Below are 22,480 nucleotides of genomic sequence, written 5' to 3' on the forward strand. Positions count from 1 at the left end.
GTAAACACACACTCAACTCTTAACCAAACAGCCGATCTCACACTCCCAGCTATACACATAATCACAATAGTACATAAACGCCACAGGATGGATTGGTGACCAGATGGAAAATGAATCCTCAAACAAAGGGATGTGGGCAGGGAAGAAGGTAAGAACTGAAGATGGAAAGAACAAACCTGCTGGCCGACGCACGTTTGGGTGTAAAACGCCAAAAGGGGCCACACCTTCGTCAGGGCGATGATGTACCACGGAGTAGGGGACAGTACATCTACTAAAATGCCGAGTCCGAACGGAGGACTTTTATCAGCAGTAGAGCGCCCCTTGCAGCAAGCAAAATTAATCCAACAACACTTTTTGAAGATAGGCAGGGTCAATCCAGGAATAAATCCACTAGCAGGCCGGGGGCTGTCTTCTTCGCGATGTCGCAATTGGTAGTATGCCCTAGGTTTTGCGGATGTCCAGGGTCCTTTAACTACGGCGATAAAAAAATCTGCGTTAAATCATCAAAAAGTTCCCATCTGTCAAGGGGAGAGAACGCCGGTTTCTTCACAAGGGGCCATCAGTGGAGGGCCATAGGTCCACGCCCGTTTAGAGAAGGCTGTAATAGGCTGCAATCGCACTCAATGATCAGGGCGACCTAAGTTAAATGGCCAAGACAGGTTCCATTTGTTGTTCAGGGGAGAGACACGCTGGCTTCCTCACAGGGAGCCGTCAGTCAATGACCAAGACATCCCACAATATACTGCTGTTCTGTTGATTATTTCTAGTTCACTGTCAACGGAGGCTCTGACTAGGAAACCATCGAGGATCACACAGGAATTTCAGTACCATTAATTCCACAACATACTTCCCCTAGCATTGTCACCTTTACAACTAAGCCATCTATTAAGAATTTCGATGAGGGTCCCCGTGGCCCGGCCAAAAGTTTAAACCATCTTCATATCAAGAGGAAGATGAGTAGCCTACCGAAGGCAAAACATTTCATCCTCCGGCTGATGAGAGTATCATGGTGTCAAGTTAAATCGATCCAGAACTTTAAGGTCTATGAACCCTCCAAACAAGACTTGCAATATCATGAGGAAATTATGTAAAAGATTTTCCAAGCCTTCAAAGACTAGATTACCAAAGCAACCATCTTTACAACCACAGTTGTACGTCTGTCCACTACTCGTACTGCTCATACTCTGCCTTCTTTTTCAAGTTCACTATCACAACCATCACAAACTCAAAGACTGCATAACCCGATGTAGGTTAGAATTGGGAAAAGTGCATAATGGTCAAAACAGAAGTGTAGAATGGGATGGCTATTTGGCACCTGTTTCCCCACCAGCTGCTCCTCATCCAGCAGATTCACCAGCAGACTATAGCGTGCACTTTTAGACTGACTTCTTTTCAGATTTTTAAGAAGCCTTTTCGCAGATCTGTGAAAACTGTCCTAATTGATTTCATCGGGAATGAGGGGATTCAAATAATAAAATCCTGCTACAGCCTCTGCTGTTTGTTGCCTGGCCAAAAAGAATAAAGCTCCCGATTCGCTTGCAAGCCTAATAGTTTATCCTTGGGCTGACCCCCATGGTGATGCAAGCTGCCCAGCGTAGATCGCTTAATCCATCCAAGTCCTGATCTACTCTGCCCGATAGAGAAGGATGGAGTTTAGATAACCTAGGAAAGACTCTCCACCATAGCAGCCAATTCCTTAGCTAACCTTGATTGTTGTGACAGGCAGATGTGGTCAGACATCTGTGCATATATTGACCTTCTGAAACAAGCCGCATCCAATGCTAAGATAGACTGTGCAGTACATAGCGTGCAATACATAGCGTCCTCTGGGTGTAGGCAGCTCTTGTGCAGCAGTTCTCTGACGGTGGTGATAGCTGAATTCCACATCTTTCAGACTGGAGGTCAAAAGTTGAATCTTGGACATGCCCTGTGGTGGAGAGGCACTCTTTTGCAAACATGTCTATCAAAACCAACACAACAAGGTGCATATTTATTGTGCTTCTTTTATGTGTTGACCAACAGCAGTGCCCTTTCTATTGAAACACTTTGTTCACTTAAAGAACAAAGACCTGAGTTTTACCACCACATGTTGAGCCAAAGGGGTTAACTGTCAATGTTCTACACCAGTAGTTCTTAACCTGTGGTCGGGGTACAACAGGGGGCCAACATACTGTCAGAAGACCTTTACACATGCAATTGCTATCATTTGTTCCCCTCCCCAAACTCACTCCAGCCGCATGACCCATCCACTAACCCCTCCAAGGCCTTTTAACCCACTGCTCGTTGCTATATGTAGAAGAAAATTCTGAAGTGACCAGGAAAAGCAGCCTGTTTTCTGTTTGGCACGAAAATAAATCTACTGTTTAAAGTCTGCTACTCCTCTTCAGCCTACTTTTTGCAACGATCATTCATAATAAAGGTCAACACAAACTACTAATCACTCATTTACAGATGTGACCCCCACAGTCTGTATGGAGTACTCTGCACAGATGGCAGAGAATACTTAAGGCAGGTGTCTGCAACCCCCCTCCCTCTGCTTTTTAAAAATCATGTTTAAACAAGTGGCAATTGAGGTTTCCACGCTTGCGAAGAAAGTGTCTACGTTATAATAATGGGTGCCCACCACCACTCTTCCCCACTGGCTTTTCCTTGGTACAATGACAGACACATTTAAGACTGATTTGCTTTCATTTATGCTTTGCTTTTAAAAAAATGTTTTTATTGGGTTGGGTCCCATTATAAATTCGGGTTCTGGGATGTTTTTCAAAGCATTCAATAATTAAGGACACCCATGTAGCAATGGCTTTAAAACATAAATTAAATTATTATTGCTTTGAATAATTTGTGTGTAACTTTAAATTTAATAAATGACTAATGTCAAATCTTTTAACTGCTGTATAACCAGGAATCCTGCAAGTAACTTTTCTTTCTGTAAAATGTCCATCTTCAGATATGGGACACCGCAGGACAGGAGCGGTTTCAGTCTTTGGGAGTTGCATTCTACAGAGGAGCCGATTGCTGCGTTCTGGTGTTTGATGTCACAGCCCCCAACACATTTAAAACTCTTGACAGTTGGAGGGATGAATTTCTCATTCAGGCCAGTCCAAGGGATCCAGAAAACTTTCCATTTGTGGTGCTTGGAAACAAGATCGATCTTGAGAACAGACAAGTAAGTTGACTGTGCCTCCCTGTCTCTCATTCTCTTACTTTGTCTGGTTGTTCCTGTGTTGTTCTTTCTTACTGTCTGTGTGTGCGCCTGTCTTGTTCTTTCAGACTGTGTGTGCGTGTCTTGGTCTGATAGATACTTCTATTTGTAGATTACTCCCCACTTAAATCTCCTTTGTTGCCATACTGAATCCTGAAAGTTGATATTGCTTTCCTTTGTTGTTTGTGCCACAGCTCTGGGTTGCACTCTGTGAATTACATCACCGAGCCCTGTAAAGAAGGCACTTCCCTGGAAACTGGGGTTGTTGTCCTCAGATCATTTGCCACAGTAAATCATTTTTCCGCATTATTGATGTCCATGTCTTACCCAAAAAATATCAGAGTTTACGAGATGCCTTAACTGCAGCTGTCGGATGCCTGTCTCAGGCGAACAAGACCAACCTCCTCACAAAAACTTTGCAATCTACCTCTTCAGCCATTGATACCATTCAAGGAGGCTTTGAAACCCCACAACTTAGCCATGTGGAGCAAACAAGCTTATGGTTCAATGCTGCACAGCCAAGCCCCTGGGGAACTGCGTAGAGGCCTACTGCAGTCATCCAGCACCTGGGAACTTAAAAGTCTTGATGTTTGATCCCTTACCCCGAGATCGTACTTGTTCAGTCTATCCTATCCTTTATAAAGAACTCTTAAATCATTTCCCTGTACTCTTAGGGCACAAGCTGTTAAATGGATTGAGACATTGGGAAAGAAGGTCATCTCTTCAGGAAGCCTTGCCTTTTGTTCCACAAACTCAACTTTCCTTCTTGCCTGTTATTCCCACTCCTTGCGAGAGGACGCAAATGTACATCTGAACCTTCCTGATGATTTTCATGAATGTTTGATGAAACTTGTCCATGCCGGTCCAGGATGTGACAAATTCCATATTATCTGCCTTGGATACAGTGGATTCTGTGACTAGATGCATAGGCACCTAGCTTGACATCCTATTCGATGGTTGGGTTTGCTTCAACTGAATTTCTGACAATATGCAAAGGAATCTTATGGACATTCACTTCTCATGAAAAGGCTGCCTCCGTCTTGGATCACTAAGAGCAGGTGTGGGCCACAGTACAATCTTGTCACTGGCTTCATCTGCACACCAACAGCCCCATCAACATTACTGCCAGTTCTGGGGAAATTCCGGAGTACTGCTCTTTTGGCTACACCATCCCTCGCAGCTTATTCAGCAAGCCATTGAGGGTGCGGTGTATCAAGAGGATGTTGTGGACAACAGTTCTGTTCCTCCTACGCCACTCAAAACCCTATAAACCACCTTTGAAGGAGCACCTGCAGCCTGTGGGTGGAGGGGAGTCTAATCTTTTCTTGTCACAGTACCAGTCTGTCCAAACAATGCCATTGGGTCCTTCAAACATTGCTATGCCCCTCCCTTCCAGAACTTGCCCCCTCCCCTCCTTCTTTCATCTCCATCGACTATACTTCATTCTGCAGCAATATGCCAACTCTATTAAGTGAAGGTGTTCTAGAGTTGGTTTCTGGGAACGATTTGGAGCAAGGATGCTACACGTAATTTTCTTATTCCCAATAAATATGGTGACATCTGCTCATTCTGTATCTTTGCATTTTGAACACTTTCCTCACAAAATAGAAGTTCAAATTGTGCTCCTGTGTGTTGTTTGCTTGGCTCTGGAGCTGGGATACAGGCGGATTTCCCTTGACGTTCCTGACTGGTATGTTCGTATACCGGACCTCCAGTGACATAGGAAGTATCTTTGCTTTGTGGTGGGCTGTACATGCTATTTGGCTTCAAACCAGCACCTCTAGTCTTTACAAAGGTGACGTCTTGGGTTGCATCACATCTTTGGCCACATCTTTCCCATACCTTGGTCACTGGCTGTCGATATTGATCACCTGTAACACAAAATGTCCTTTCTCTTTGACCTGGGGCAGTTTGTCAGTTTCCCCAAGCAGTTTCCAGCTTTTGTTTCCTCTTAATCGGGCAGTGCTCGACTCTGTCTTCCTCAAGGTCTTCCCGCCTCCCTCTTTGCTTTTGGGACATTCAGGCTATTATCCAGATGGTTCAGGAGGGAGCTCCTCTGACCCTGATATTTTTCTTTTTTTCTTTTTTGCGTCCTCATACATGCCACCAGTAGATGTTAACTCTAGATGAGCTTACTCCAGGCCACTGACACAAACCGACCTTTCCTGCCCTTATGTTTGTGGATAGCCGTTGGAGATTGCCCAGAGGTAGGTCAATTCCAATCTAACTCCCATTCCCGATGTTACTTGCCACTTTGGGAGGATCGGACCATTTAACATCTGGCATAATCATTGGACTTATGGATATCATTTCTCACACCATGCATTTAGTGCAGACCAAAGTTTAATAGAATTTACCCCACCACACAACAAGTCTAAACGGCTCACTGCCATAATATTTCTTACAGTCCGAACTTTGGAGGGTTTTCCGGTTTCCACTCCTTGCAAATCTCCCTCCTAGCAATGACAACTACGTAAAAAATCAACTGTGAAGTGCAACTTTTTATATCCTAATCATGTGGGAGGCCAAATAAAGCTAATCTAGGACTATAAATAATTGGTATTGACAACACTTCTTCAAGAAACCCACACACCTGCCTCCAATAATTAGCTATTTCTGTGCATTCGACAAACCTATGACCATCATCTGCTGCTGGAAATTTACATCTTGGGCATAGGTATTCTTCCGTTGCAATTTTAGAAAGTTTCGCAGGTGTCCAATATGCCCTATATGACGTGAACACATGGTTTCTTCTCAAATTTGAAGGTTTTATGATTTTTTGAGACCGAGTAAAAGAGTCCGTCCAACTTTTAACAGGTCACCTTCAATCTGTACTATGGAATTATCCCATAGCTTAATGATTTCCGCCTCTAGGTTGTCTCTGGTTCCCACTAGAATCCTATACCACAAAGCAACCTCGCCTTTCCATCCCTTCTCTCTACTAATTGATTCAAAAAGTGAACTCTCCTCCTCATTAGACCAGTTCTGATTTCCCCACCAGGCAGATAACTGATAGAATTTAAATCTCGTCATAGTGCCTCCTGTTAAATTTGATGGGGATTCCCAACTTAGTAAGGTAGAGTTATTACTTAATTCCCCCCATTTCATGAGACCTGCTGTTTTCAACGGAAGGGCAAGTTGGTCCTGTAAACATTCCGGAGTACCAGGGGAATCCCATATTGGAGCCTGGGAATGGTAGTATGGGATGTCTAAAATTCTGCGTATTGATTGCCAGTTATCTAAGGCTGTCCGTAGAAGCTTCAAACGAATTTTTTTAAACTTCTGATCTCCAAATTTATAAAGAAAAAAGTCTGGGCCGTGTAATAGGTCTGATGTCATAGCCCGAAAAAGTTTACCATGCGACGAAGAGTCAAATTTGTTAGCTAAGAGTCTGAAATTCGTAAACTGAAAAGGCATAACAATAAAAAAGTAAATCCGGAAGAGCCAGGCCCCCCAGTTTATCCAGTATTTGGGTGTCTTTAATAGATTCACATGCCTGACTCATTCCCCCATCGTCGAGACGGGAGCCTCCGGTATATAAAAAAGTAATGTCCTATAGACATACATAGAGAAAAATAGGCCTAAGGATCCCACCTTAGTGGCCTATCCACGACCTTTTGTAAAAAGGACCAAACTAGAGTAGGCCCAAAGGTCCCACCTTAGTGGCCTATCTATGTCCTTTTGTAAAAAGGACCAAAGTAAAGAAGCCAACCAATCAGCTACCACCTCCTTCTAGAACCTTCCTGTCAGGAGCCTAGGTCTCTCAGATTTTCTACCGCACGTTGTGCTAAGGGAGTCTCCGCTGAGCTCTGCTCAGATTCTGTGTTTATTTTCACTTCATTAAATAACTTTGCTTTTCTACTATGGATTATCTTCAAATACATTCTTTAAAGAAGGTCTGGTAAGGTTAGAGCCTGTGCTTCTTGTTCCAATAAGTTGCTCTGCTCTGTTTCTCACACTGAAGGTATGTCGCACTTTCTCAAGTAAGTTTTTGAGAGGTCGTGAAGGGCGACTTTTAATATGGTTAAGACCAGAAAGGAGTTTTTTTATTTTCTCCAGTTACTGTGATGAGGCGTTGCCCTCAACGTCTAGGAGACCTCAAAAGAGAAGAGAATCTCCTCAGACTGATTCCTCAGGGGGACGTCCTGAGAAGGCCCTCAAAAAGACCGCTCATAGGTCTTCTGGGCGCAGTCCTTCAAAAATCTCCTCACTCTGTGGTAAAGGAGAGTAAAGGACTTGCTTTTGGAGAAAAATCATATAAAAAAGACTACTTCTGAGCCGTCAAAATCGCCTCCTCTGATCATGGGACCCTTCAGAAAGGGTGTTTTCTTTACCTCCTGAGGTAAAGACTAGCAGCCAACATCGTCAACAGGATCGTCGACAGAAAAAACCATCATTGCCTATTACAGCCTCTTCGTCTATGATGGCCTCGTCTATGATGGCCTCGTCTATGATGGCCTCGTCTATGACGGCGATCTACGAAGGAAAAATCCGCCAATTCTGGAGTTTCTTATAATGTGGTAGAGAGGGCTGCTCAACGTTTTAAGATCTTAATGACCTCTCAAGAACAGGCCGGCTTCTTGTATGACTTTAAAGAACCTCTCAAGAAGGCTGTAAGGTCAATACAGATTATCAATTACCTATAGTCAGAAGGGGTAAGGGTCATGCAGAACCCCTCCTCTTTATCACCAGTTGGATAAGAAGTATAGGGCGCCAGATACAGCACCGGCGTGTTTGGATGTCCTAAGCCGGACTCCGTAGTGACACAGGCGACCCAGAAGAACTCTAGGAATCCTTCGGCCCCTTTGTCGCTTCCTCCTGATAAGGACAAAGAGTGGACAACATTGGGAACAGGTTTTCCTCAATGTCGGCAATCACGGTAAAGGCTGTGAGCGCTCTTGGGACGCTATCATGGACAATTGTGGGCACACATAGCCCCATACCTGTCGGAATTGCCAAATTCATCCAAAGGGGAAGTAAAAAGGATTCTGCTAGATGGTGAAGCATCGGCGTCAGACACTATAGTCTGCGCGATGGATATCGCTATGACAGGGTTCCTCAAGTTGGCTGGAGCAGCAGTCTTGCGGCTCCAAGGATGGCTAAAGGCAACCTCTTTCAGTCCTGAGGTGCAAACATAGGTTTTGGACATGCCATATGACAGCCAGTTACTAATGGGCACAAAAAATTGACGAAGCAGACACTGTGAGAGCTTTGGGCACTCTTCAGTATAAGAACCAGTCCTTTAGTAGAAATAGAGGAAGAGGACAGTCTTCCCACAGAGGGAATTATCAATACAAGTCTTCCTACTCTTCAGGCCAGAGTAGACCGCAATACCAACAGCGCCAACAACAGCAAAACAAGCAATCCTCTTTTGGGAGGTCGTCCTTTCAAGGTAAAGGACAGCGGAAATGGCAAAAATCTACGGCTGCTTCTATGACCGATCTCGATTATGCTGCAGATAGGAGCTATAGGGAGAGTACCTCCATCTCGGAAGGGAAAAGGGTTTTATTCCCACTTCTTTTGATCCAGAAAAAAGACAAGAAGTGGAGACCTATCTTGGACCTCAGGGCCCTCAACAAATTCCTAAGAAGCAGTCGTTTTGCATGGTAACGATCCAGGAGGTCTTGCGACTACTGTAAAAGCAGGATTTTAGAGCGTCCGTAGACATACAGGACGCTTACTTCCATATCCCAATTCACGGGAATCACAAAACGGTACTTGAGATTTGCAGTAGCGGGCAGACACTTGCAGTTTTGCGTTTTGCCCTTCGGGCTCAAGTCTGCACCACACATATTCATGAAATGTCGTACCACGGTGGCGGCATATCTCAGACAGTGCCATCACCAAGTCTTTCCGTATCTAAATGACTGGCTGGTCAAGGCTTCATCCTTAAAAGATGCGTCCAGGTCATCCAACGCCTGTTTAAAGCTTTTCGATTGCTTGGGTCTCACCCTCAATCAGGAAAAATCGGTCCTACAACTTTCTTAGTACATCAGTTTCCTAGGTGCAACCCTGGACACACGGTCGGCAAAAGCTTTTCCATCCAGAGAGAGGATGAACAAGCCTCTTGCACTTGCTGCTATAGTAGCCTCGAAGAAAGTCTTGACAGTCCGCCTCCTCAAATCCCTCCTGGGGATGATGTCAGCGTGTATCCTCCTGATTCCTCACTGTCAACTACGAATGAGGAATCTTCAGGAGGCGCTCTCAAAGCAGTGGGTCCAATGCACAGGGTCATTCGAAGGCCACATAAAAGTGAATCCTCAGATGGTCGGAGCCCTTCGATGGTGGATGTCATCTCAAAACCTGTCTCAAGGCTTGTCATTCCTGCTTCGGCTACTCCTCATATTGCCACAACAGGCGCCTCCTTGGAAGGCTGGGGAGCTTTTCTGCAAGAGCTACAGATAAGCGGATAGTGGTCTCCTATGGAGAAGAAACTACATATCAATCTGCTCGAATTGCGGGCGGTCTTCCTGGCCCTTCATGTTTTCCTGCCAAGAATCAAATATTCCCTGGTGCTCGTCCGGACAGACAACACCACGACTATGCACTACCTCAACAAACAGGGAGGGACACGCTCGCTGACTCTCGGGAGTCGCAAAAAAGTCTGGAATTGGCTCATACTCCACAATATAACCCTAAGGGCGGAATATGTCCCAGGCGCGGACAATGTGCTCGCCGACACGTTGAGCATGCAGAAAACATCGTCACACAAGTGGGAGCTAGATCAACAACTTATCGACCAGATCGTCTCACAATGGGACATGCCGCAAATCGATCTATTTGCGACGAGAATGGACGCCAAATGCCCACACTTCGCAGGTTGGCATCCCCAGTCAGGGTCTCTAGGGAATGCATTTTCCATCGCATGGGGCAAGCGTCTTTGCGTACGCCTTTCCGCCATTCCCGAGGCTTCCTAGAGTCCTCAGGAATATTTCGATGGAGCCTTGTACTCTAATTTTAATAGCCCCAACTTGGCCGAGGCAACATTAGTTCAGAGCGCCACCGTCTATATCCCTGGAGCCGCCGATCCACCTTCGGCAGTATCCATCCCTCCTCACAATGTACAACATCCGGATCTGAAGTCTCTCAGGTTAGCTACTGGGCTCCTGAGTTCCGAGAGTTCCACAATCTGAATATTCCACAAGACTGTAGGGACATTCTTGCCAGAGCAAGGGCAGATGGAACGACCAAAACGTATTCCCTGAAATAGAAGCGCTTTTGTGTTTGGTGTGCAGATCAAAACTTTCGGCTTTTCTCCTCCTCACCGGAGCAAATCTTACCTTATCTATTACATCTGGCACAGTAGGGCCTAGCCCACTCCTCCATTAAAGTACACTTAGCAGCAAAATCTCGTTATAAAAGAACTTCAACAAGTCTATCTCTCTGGTCAAGCAGGTCGATTCAGCAATTTCTAAAAGGATTATACAGATCTTTCCCGCAAGTAAGTGTGTTGCCACCTGCCTGGCATCTCAATGCGGTTCTTAACCAGCTCATGAAACATCAGTTTGAACCAGTACACAGAGCTGTCCTGAAGTATGTCTCGTGGAAAACAGCGCTCCTCCTGGCACTCACATCTGCAAGGAGTGTCCGTGAGCTACAGCCGTTTTTAATCCAGGATCCTTTTCTACGGTTTTAAAAAACGACAGAGTAATCCTGAGAACCAATCCTAGGTTTATCCCAAAAGTCCCGTCGGACTTCCACCTAAATGAACCTGTGGTTCTGCGTTCCTTCTTTCCAAACCCAAGCATGGCAACTGAAAGATCGCTGCATTCTAGGGATCTCAACAATGCTTGAAGTTTTACATTGGCAAAACGAAAACATTCAGGAAATCTAACCAGCTCTTCGTAGCTTACAGCAGACCTAGGAAAGGTCTACCACTTACCAAGCAGAGCATCTCCAGATGGATTTCTGCAGCCATTGCTTTCTGTCATGACCAAGCTGGCCAGCCATTGCATTCCAAAGTGAGAGCGCACTCCACGAGAGCTATGTCCACTTCTATGGCCCTCTTCGCAGGGGCGCCAGTCATTGGCATTTACAGGGCGGCAACATGGAAGTGGCCGCATACATTCACTAGGCACTACTGCCTGGATACGGAGCTGAGGAAGGATGCAGTAGTGGGACAAGAAGTGTTAAGATATATATAGTAAGGTGAGCCTTCCTCCGTCCCTCCATCCTTCTCTGGTATGCACATTTCTCTACTAATACCTATTGTGGATGTCTAATGATGGTTCATGCTCGCATGATGTGTATTATCTAAGGAATAGTATATGCTGTGCCATCAGAAATGTGCATAATATATTGCTTGCTACTCTGATTCAGACATGTGAATCTATGAAAGACACCCAAATACTGGATAAGAAATGCGTTACTTACCTGTAACTGCAGTTGTCCAGTATTAGTGTCTTTCATAGATTCACATGCACCCTGCCGCCTCCCCTGGAAGGACTCACCTACTTCTCTTACAAGTTACGCCTACCTAGCTTGGTGCGTACGAAAATCTGAGAGACCTAGGCTCCTGACAGGAAGGTTCTAGAAGGAGGTGGTAGCTGATTGGTTGGCTTCTTTACTTTGGTCCTTTTTACAAAAGGACGTGGATAGGCCACTAAGGTGGGATCCTTAGGCCTATTTTTCTCTATGTATGTCTATAGGACATTACTTTTTTATATACCGGAGGCTCCCGTCTCGACGACTGGGAATGATTCAGGCATGTGAATCTATGAAAGACACTAATACTGGACAACTGCAGTTACAGGTAAGTAACGCATTTCTTCAGTCCCCTCCTCAACTTCCTCCAGGCTATTCTCGGAGATTTAGTGGCCCATATAAACGAGCCGATCCTTCCTTGCAAATTAGAGATGTGTTTTTTTAATCAAATTTTAAGGGGATAGAGTTAAATAGGAAGGAGACCTTTGGCAATATTATCATTTTAACTAGATTAACTCTACCATAGATGTTAAGAGGCAAAGTGTTCCATCTAGTCAAAAGCTTCCTAACTTCCTTGACGACCATTGACCAGCTAGTTTTGGGGACTTCTTCCAAACTGTGTGTAAGATAAATCCCTAGGTATTTGATTTTTAGTTTTGCTTCTGGAATCTGAACAGGGTTATTCCAACTCATTATGCCTGTTTTGTCTTTATTAATGCTGTATCCCAACACTGTGCCAAAGTTTTCAGCCAATTCAAATAACCTGGGGATAGCCTCCATGGGGTTAGATGTATAGAGAAGGAGGTCATCTGCATGGAGGGCTGTCTTAAGCATCAGATCTCCCATTATGAATGGTTTAATCATTGGATCCTGTCTCAGAGAACAGACAAAGGGCTCAATGTAAATATCAAAGAGAAGAGGGGACAGGGGGCAATCCTGCCTCGTTCCCCTGGAAATGTTCAACCATTCAGACAAACTACCATTGACTAGTACTTTGGCCCGGGGACTCCTATATAATGTCTCAATCCCTTTGATAAATATATCTGGGAAGCCAAATTGTATCATGGTCTTCCATAAGAATTGCCAGTTGACTTGGTCAAATGCCTTTGCGGCATCAATAGCCACTATAGTAAGTGGCATCTTCTTTTCAATTGCTATGTCTATCGCTCCAATTACTTGAAATGTCAGTTCATTCAGTTGACGGCCAGGAATAAACCCCCTTTGGTCAGGGTGGATGATAGACTTAATGATTTTGGCCAACCTAGATGCAAGTATATCGGAGTAAATTTTTGAGTCTGAATTTAAAAGGGAGATGGGTCGATAAGACTATCTTTTTTGGATCTTTATTTGGTTTTGCTATAAGGGAAATTGTGGCCTCTGACCATGAAGCTGGGGTACATTCCCCCTGTAGAAATATTTTATTGAAGAGTCTCAATAGTGTAACTATCACTTCTTCCAAGTTATCTTTATAGACCTCAGTCGGCAATCCATCAGGACCGGAGGCCTTGTTTCTAGCCATTTTTTTTTCAGCTGAGACCTTACTTCTCCCTCCGTGATCTCAGTGACTAAGAAGGTTCTATCTAAATCACTCAACTGGAGAAGGTCTCTCAAAGCCCACCAACTTTCTAACTCATCCAACCCTTGTGTATTCTTTTCCTGATAGAGTTCCTCCATAAAGCCTCTAGCCTCTCCCTTTATCTCTATATCTTCTGTTAAAGGCAGCCCAGTACCTCGCTGTGTTAAAAAGTTAATGTTCTTTCTGCTGCGCTCTGACCTTGCCTTCCAAGCTAACAGTGAGCCATACTCAAAATTACGGAGCTTACTTACTTCCCACCTGTCTTTGATTATCTTATCAGCTCGAGCTTTAAAGCTTGTCTGTAAATTTAATATTTCTCTTTCAAGACCCTGTATACTGCTTCTATCGTTTAGCGCAGCTTGCTGCAATTGCAGTTCCTTTGTTTTGATTAAGTCTAAATCCTGGGTATCTTTTTCTTTCTTAAGTTTTCTATTTAAAGCCATTTGGGAGCTATAGATCCCTCTTAAATAGGACTTAAGTGTGTCCTATACAGTTTGATCTGAGGCTGTTCCTTCATTAAACAAAAGAAACTCCAACAAACTCGCCTTGATTTTGTTTTTAATCTCATTGTCTAACAAAATGGTCCTGTCCAATGTCCACCTATACTCTGGGTGGCTGGTTTTAAAGGCTATTTTTAGTTCAATCACTGAGTGGTCTGACATTCCTACTGGAATATGTGAAATTGAAACAATATTGGAAAAAAATGATTGAACAAAAAAAATCTATTCTGGAAAACTGACTATACTTTTTGCTGTAGAAAGAATACTCTAAGATTGCCATGCTTAACTCTCCAGACGTCTTGTAATGAAAAGTCTTTCATGATGTTCTTTAAAGCTAGGAGTGGTTTATTCGGAGTATGGTATTTAACCTTGGAGGTGCGGTCTAATTGTGGATCCAATATAAGATTAAAATCACCTCCTAATATGACTGGGACTGTATATTGTATCATGTACTGCTCCAGCTTTTGAAGGAAACAGGCATTGTCCTCATTAGGACCATAATAAACCGCACACAGAAAGTTAGAACTGCCAATCGAAAGGACTGCTGCTAACCATCGACCGGACTGATCCGTACCCCAGTCGTGAATCCAGATCCCCTTGTTAGCACGTACCATGATAGCTACCCCTCTAGTAGAGCCAGTTTGCTTAGAGCAAAGAATTTCCTGGACCCAATTAAGTTTTGTAAATCCTTTCTTACACGCTTCTGCTTCCAGATGCGTTTCTTGTAGGAGATATACGTAAGCTTCAGAATTTTTCAAGAAATCGCAGACTATTTGTTGTTTCTTTCAGCTCCCTATGCCATTTAAGTTCCAGAAAAGGATTTTACTAATTAATGCCATGTTTAAAACCATGATACCATAATTCTGCGCCTAGTGCCAGTGGTGACCTGTAATCATATTTGAATTTAAGAATATAAGAACTTATGGCAGATAAGGACATTTTTATTTTTTCCCTTCACCCCTGTGACCCCAAACCCCCCCCCCCCCCCCCCCCCCTTCCGAGGAACCCAACCCTTCTGTTTGGCGTGAACACGCCGTTGGGGGCCCCCGCACCCTTAGACACCTTCTATGTGAAATTAAACAGCAGTACTTTTCCCCAAACAGTCTTAAACACTCCGGAATTTATAAAAAGCCGGATGTTTTTCTTTCATTATACACTTTGTTATCTTGGGGGGGAAAATAAATAAAAAATAAGGTGATTAAAGTAGGTTCCTATTTTAAAGGAAGATTAACTACTTTCTCATTTTTACTAATATATCATCAACTTCTTCTGGGAAGTAGCAGGTGAACATCTTATTATTCCACATTATTTTTAATAACGCTGGAAATTTCATTTGGACCTGGGCTCCCAATGAGCGTAGCTCTGGCATCCTTGAGCCCAGCTCCCATTGCCTCTGAGCAGTCTTTCCCCCAATGTCAGATCTGATTTGATAGGGGTTTGCACGATAATGGAGGGAAGCACGTGCCAAACACCTATCGAGAATTAGTTCTTTAACACTGTAGGTCTGGAAATAAACCAAAATCTTCCTTGGTGCCTTACGATCTGGATGTAGTCTAGAAGGGTCTCTATGTACTCGCTGGATCTCGGCTTCTAGATCGATATCCAGCCGGTCCTTCAATATATCTTCCCGAAGTAGTCTGCAGACGAAACCCTTAATATCTTCCACCTCTGCCCCTTCTGGGATTTTGAGAATTCTATGGTTATTACGTCGTGTCTGTGTTTCCAATCTCTCCAGATCCATCATCAGTGTCTGGTTTTGAGCTTTGATGGCTTCTATGTCTTTAGAATTACCTTTTGAAGTTTCTGAGAGTATAATAACTTTGCTCTCCAATGTAGTAGTCCTGGCCGTGATCTCCTCTAGTTTAGTCTCTAAGATATCAAATCTGTCATGTAGCCCTCTTTGATTTCTCTCAGATCTCAAATTTACCCAACAAATCCTCTCTAAGTGATTTAAACAGAGAGCCAAGTCTGTCCCTCTCAGTCTCAGCTCCATCTGATCCCTCCGCTCCGTCAGGTTGAGGGGTCATACTATGTGTCAGATACTGGTGGGGGGGAGGCAAAGACTCGGCGTGGACAATGTGAAGGGCAGGAAGAGAAGTCCCAGCAGAACTAAATGCTTGAATTATTGGAGTAGTGTGTGGAGCAAGGGCTTCTCTCGTCGAGGCTACTGGGGAGCCTGTGTTTACAGCTGAACCTACGCCTGATCTTAAGCCTGGCTCATACTCTGGGCTGGGGGTGGTCTGTGCAGCTGCCCCCAGTTCTCCATCATTAGTAACTGACTCCAACACTGCGTACTTATTACAGAGGGGTAAAGTGGGAGTTAGTGAGAGAGTAAGTACTTCATCCAGTCGAACTGTATCAGCTACTTTAGGACTTGATTTGGCTTCTTCTTTATTTTTTAGGCTCTCCTTAGAATTTACTGCTTGCTCCATTATTTTGAAGTAGCTTTTAAGTGAAGGAGTACCTTTTGGTGCTTGTAGCTGCAGCTGCTTCGTCACCTTAACTGACCCACCCTTTCTCACACCACCTTTCCTTTTTTGTTTATATGGGGAGATAGGCGTTGGTCCTCCTCTTTCGGTAGTATCAGCAGAATCCCAGTCCCAAACTCCTTGTTTCCTTAGTTCTTGTTTCGACCTTAACTGGTACCTATTCCTTACTTCCCCCGTTCTTCCCTTAGCTGCACTGTCCTGTTTTCGATGGTGATAGACACACTCCCTCTGCTCCCTCCTCTGCAATACCGATTTTAATGTCCTTTACTGATTTGTCACACTCAATTTGGCGGATTGGTTTAATGTTAACTGCCTCCATACAATCCTCCCCTCCAAAATCCACCTTACCGCTGTTTGGTGTTGCATAGGCTCCTCTGCCTACCGGACCTTTTCCTCGAGAGGAGAGCGCCTCCCTAGAACGAAGCCAAAGGCTCCTGAGGCTGACTCGAGGCTCTCGTTTGTCAGGTCTAACCTCAGCGGTCTGTTTGGCAGCAACCTCCCGCAGCTTACAGCACCAAATCCGATACAGCTGGCCGGTCTCCGCTTCCCTTGCGTAGCACCGCACGAGCATTCCGCTAGGTCCTAGCGCCCCTATGCGCTCACTCGTCTCGCCAGCCGCCAAACCTACGAACAAAGAACAGGGGGAAATTCTTTTTACAACTGGTTAAATATTCCAAAAGAAAAATATTCGTCCGTTCTCACCGCATGTTAAAACACGGCCCTCTCTCATATTCGGGGAAAAAGACCATCCGAATACTTCCAAGGGGCTTCCGAGTGCAGGAGCTCCGCGGCAGCCGTCAGCCTACCGCCGCCATGTTCCTCCTTCCCTCGACCCTGATATTTTTCTGTCAGTTGGACCTCATGCATCTTGCTGGTGTCTCACGCTTTGGCACATGTGTGCACTCCAGTCGTGCCTTGGCTTCAATTGGTCCCAGTACTTGAAAGTCCTTGTAGATAATATTTGGATGTTCGTAGCAGGTTTTAGATATGCATGCTTTGCTCACTCCTACCATCTAGTGTTGGGCATGATTGTACCTCTTGACTCTTATCTTAGCCCACAATGCACTAGGATAAAGACTGCCTCCAGATTTAAAAAAAAAAAAAAATTACAATCCAGTTTGGACGTTCCAATGCCAGCTCCATGATAGATTACCTCTTTCCAAAACCTTCGGTGACAGCTTCAAAGATTCAACTCTGGTGATGGCAGAACTCTTCACAGGATTAGCGACTACAGAGCAATTGACTTTTAAGCGGCTTGATGCAACGCTGACCAAACCTATTGAGAATGATTCTTGGGGTAGAATGTTATTGAGAAGACTTCCTTCAAATTCTGCCATGAATGTATTTCTAAATTCCCCTGTTCCGACCAGCATCTGGTCTGTAACCTACATTTGTCTTCTAATTCTGATGAGTCTACATGCAAGGCCTTCAAGTGTAAGAAGTCCTTTCACGAATGATGGTAAGTGCTTCTGGGCATATCGCAAGATTCAGTGATGAGTCAACCCCTAGACCCAGAATGAAGATATCATTTATGCCTATGGAGAGTCTGCTTATATCTAGTAACTGAGGAAAAACGAGTACGAAGGTTCTGTTTTCTGACACTTTTGAGGCAGATGCAGAAAAATAATTCTTTGTGCCTGCGCAGAGGACAAAGACCACTACTAAAGTCTGTATTTCATCATGGTTTCCCTGGCATTATCCTTGAAAATGCCCTCATGTCAAGGCTGAGAATCGCTCCGGAAGGGATTCTAGTATTGAGCACTGAGGCAACCCACAAGAGCCACTAACCTTCCAGTCTGGCTTCGAGACCTCTTGCCATTAGACCACTTCTGCCCCAGGAAAGCCTTTGGGAAAGAGCCTCCAAATACTTCCATGCTGAGCCTCTAAGAAGCCACCCTTAGTCGAAATTGGCTAAGAAGCTCTCTGTAGCCCATCCTGAGATTGGCATCAAAGCCTGTTTCAGAGCCAAAGTCTAAACCGATGCACCCTTCACCGTTGAGCTATTTTTTTTTCTGTACTGGCATTGAGTTGGCATCCACGGAGATCTTTTGAATGGTGGATCTAGCCTTCTTAGTGGCACTGGCTTCCAGGTGTCTCTCTGGGTCATCTTGTACCTCTGTTTCCCAACTGCTTTTTTCCCTGTTGTGATTTTTTTTACCTCCATTAGCCCCAAAAAAGAAATATTACAGCTGACTAGACATGGCATTGAAGCTACAGTTAAAGATCTGGGTTGTGGGGAAGGAGGGAGTTGAAATTGTGAGATGTTAGTTTGTGCTGTCTTGCATCACAGCTGGATTTTGAACCTATATTGGTTCCTATGGATATCCTGTTTGGAGATTTGAGATTGAGGCTTTTGTGTTGTTTTTTTGGAGTGTGTGCAAGTTGGGGAAAAAATGGTTTGCTGATCAGAACCATAATACACTGCCTCCCCCCTGGACTCAAGAACCTCCTTTACTTCCAAGCTTTCTACCTCCAGCAACTGAGATTGTACACTCATGCAAGCAGGTCCTTTTGTTAGTCTAATTTTGTACCACTACACACCAACTCTCCACCTAGATTATCATGAGTTTGACTTCTTCCCTTGATCTCCTTCTCTTCTTGTCCCCAGTCTTGACAATACCCCTTTGCCTTGTGGAGTGGGCTGGGTGCTGGTGTACTTCTCCTTGGCCCCCTTGTCTGGGTTACTAGTGTTCTACTCTATGCTGATGGTCTGCTGCATTCCTTTGTCCTGCTGCCACCTCTCCCCTTTAATGTGGGCTGTGAAGCTCTCCAAATGCTGTAGGATCTTTTGTACTCTTCAGCCTACACTGGTTTGGGTCAGGATTTCAAAGCAGAGGTGGGGGAGGGAGCATGGTTCCTGTTGCAGTCTCCGTATTTTCATCTGCTCTATTTTCCTGCCTCCCATTCTTCCTCCAGAGTTAAACATGTACTCAGTGTTACACAAAGAACTGGAGAATTGAGTCTGGAAAAGGTCTCCATTTATATTCAGTCTGTATTCAACAAGATCAACCTCTCTGCGGAGCAGTGAGTGGTCAGATGCTCCCAGCACAAATCCTTTATCCTCCTGAGGATGAGCTTGATTAATAAGTCTCTGACACTATTCAAGGTTTTAATTATTTGCTCTTGTAGACTGCTTTAGAAAAAAACATTTGCCGCTGTGGAAAAAACAAAACTCAAGACTCCCATTCCAGTATTCCAATAATGTGCATTTTTTATGAATTGCTGAAAAATGTTGCCTGATGTTTTGTTGCCTGTGATTCAAAAGTTTGATTTACTTGGAATAAACCCACAACCCCGTTGCCCATATTTGCCATCCTGCTTCTTGACAAGCGTAACAAGTCCCTCTCTTGCTCAACCACTTGAACATGGAATGCCATTCATACTAAAAGATGCATATCCATCGAAATGTACTTCCCCTTTTGAATCCCAGGTTTACTGTAGTTTGATAATGTCATGGCAGTTGCTTCTTGATTAACCGGACTCTGATCTTGTAGAGATAGCCACCTAGTATTTTTCGTCCTCACTCCTCTACTCTCCCCACTAGCTTTGTCTGTTCTACAAGTTACTCTCGGACCGGGCAGCTCAGTAGTGGGAAATGTATCCTGAATCTCCGGGCAGGGTGAGTATGGCAGTGGACAGGGGACTGTGTCTAGCCATACGGGACAACGTCAAGGCCATTTGGTGTATGCTCTGCCATTAATCCGGAAGAGTCTGAGACCTCTTGTTTGGATAAGTTGCTCTTTCACACCAGAGATTTTCTCCCTAAGTTCACCCACTGAATTAGTTAAGAAAGACAACATGTTGTTTGTCATGGGATATTGACCTGTCACATTAATTGCCTCCACTTTCCTTTCCCCCAGAATTACAGTCAAGACTTCCTTGAGACAGCAAACACACAAGCACAAAAACAAGTTCATGCACAAATAGACCACTGTGAGGTGATCAACAGAAATGGTTCCTTTGTGGTACAATCAATTTCAGATAGGATGCCAGCCAAAAATCACAGTGAGGAAAAAAAGTTTTAAAAGAACGTGAAATTACATTAAACACAAGGACTGAAGAGTCATCATCGATGCACAGCAGCACCAACACAAATGAGAACATTTGAGTAGATAAGGCAGTCTGGAGAATTAGGGCAGCGTCTTAGAACTTCACACCAGCCAACGAAGTGAGAGCGTCTCCTTTTAATCCATCACAGTCAAAACGAACTTGCCGAGACAGACTCGGCATTTCCCCCGTGAAGGACCAGGGGGGTGGAGGGTGCCTGCCTCTTTCTGATGGGCGCAGGATGAACCTGCCATTGGGTCGGACGCATCCCACACAGCGGGATGTCGGTGCTATATAGCGCAGGATCAAAGCGTGGCCAGGTATAGGGCGTTTTGGGGTACATTGTCCCCAGCAGTTCCCCTAGCGATACCGGCACGTCCCCAACACCTCAGGACAACATCGGCGGTATATAGCTCAGGATCAAGGTGCGGTCGGGTGCAGGGTGCTATGGGACACGCAGCTCCCCCAGTGATGCCAGCATACCACCATTGGAAAACTACTGCCTGTCTGTTCATGGATAAGTTAATATCTTGTAGCAAGTATTGGCACTTAAAGTATAATATGCCGATGGTACATTCATCAAGCCAACCAGCGATCCACATTTAAAAAGAAAAAGCCAATCCGCTTGGTTATCCTGCACAATTACCCCTAAAGGGAGACTTTGTAGCCAGCCTTATTTTAGCACTTGAAATGTCTAATTTGTGTATTCTCTTCACATAATGCTTTATCCTGGTGCACTACGAAGGATAGAGGTTTACAGATAATTTAAGTTCTAAGACTGGCTAGACTGTACCGTTAGACCTGTTGCTAAAAGCTATTAACTCATCCATGAACTCCCTATTGCCAGCCCTTGACCCGTGCATCACAGTGGGAGGGCCTCGCCAGTGATTCAATAGCGTGCACAAAAGGAACAGGGAAATTGCCTGGTCCCTCTTTGGATGGGGAATGCATTTGAAATCACTGTTCAATCTCAGCTGAGCCAATGGGGTCTCGTACAACAGCTGTACAAAGTGCTGTCAATCTTATGGGTACAACCTTCATATAGGTCTTGAAATCTAAGTTCATCAGATGAATTTGTGTATATGCTGAACAGTCTGTATCGCCCCTACCTGGTTTTGGGATTACCACTATTGTGGCATGCTGCATAATGGGTGTTATCCTGCTGGTCTACCTAAAATTAAAAATACCTTTTCTAGACTGGTTGTAAGCTTTGTGTTGTAACTCTTGTAAAATTCTCCACACTAGACACCTGGTCCTGGTGCTTTGTCTCTTTGGGGTTTAATGACATTCTTTATCTCCTCCCCTTTATGATTCCCATTTCATAAATCTTTTTCCTCCGGGTCAGCAGAGCTCCCCCTGCCCAATTGATTTTCAATGTCGGGTTGTCCTTGAATTGTCATGGTCTAGACCTCTGAGACCCTTTTTAGTTTGTGATTTATTTCAGCTTACTTCGAGTCCTTCCTGAAACTTGCATTTAATAAGCCCCTCTTTAATTGCTGCTTCCATCACTATCCGTTTTTCCGGCAGGACTTCCTTGAAGGTGTCCCACATGGAAGCAGAGTATATTTTCTCAGAAGAATTGATCTCCCAATATTCGTCTGTAGCTTTCGAGATGTCCTCCCATTTGACTCCGTCTACTAGTAAATGGTCGCTCATCCTCCAGTTCCTTTCTGATGGTGCTCCCTCTTTGAGCCTAGGTCGGCGCGTGATTTTATCAATTGTTCTGAGCTCCGCTTCCACCAATAATGGGACTGCCCTTGCAGAAAAGAGCACTATATATATATATTCTTTAAGAGTGGTGTATTGCAGGATAGAACACATATTCCCGTTACCTGGGATAGGTGTGCCTCTGTGTATTTATGCCCCCCCCTTCCTTGGTTTCCTGGCACATTTTTATTAGTTCACCCAGGTAGCTGATTATCTAATCCGGGATGCTGTCTTCACTGTATTTGTCTCCCCTCAGTAGTGTTTTCACCTCCTCAAAACCAGTGACTACTGCAGGGTTTTCCTCAAGGCATCCTGTCCCTGGAAATGTGTTGGCTGGTTTCATACTTAACCTGAAGATTTGGATTACCAATATGAATTGTTGAACCAAAAACGAGTAACAATGTCCTTCAATTGTTGTAAGGAATTCTTGAGTCTTTTATCCATGTGGGCAAATTGTTTAGAGATGGAGGGTAATCACGCCGGTTTGAAAGCTGCTTTTGCTTGTTTGTGATGACTCAATTAAATAATTGTG

General features: G+C 44.4%; 1 protein-coding gene across 1 annotated transcript in view; it reads left to right on the forward strand.

Moving 5' to 3' along the window:
- Positions 1-22,480, forward strand: part of RAB7A (RAB7A, member RAS oncogene family) — a 116,195-nt gene that overhangs the window by 86,825 nt on the left and 6,890 nt on the right. The window contains exon 4 of the mRNA XM_078661770.1: positions 2,951-3,169. Within this exon, the coding sequence (XP_078517896.1) occupies positions 2,951-3,169 (219 nt within the window). The remainder of the gene's footprint in view (positions 1-2,950; positions 3,170-22,480) is intronic.

The sequence above is a fragment of the Lissotriton helveticus genome, chromosome 9 (assembly GCF_964261635.1).
Source record: "Lissotriton helveticus chromosome 9, aLisHel1.1, whole genome shotgun sequence".
Taxonomy (NCBI): domain Eukaryota; kingdom Metazoa; phylum Chordata; class Amphibia; order Caudata; family Salamandridae; genus Lissotriton; species Lissotriton helveticus.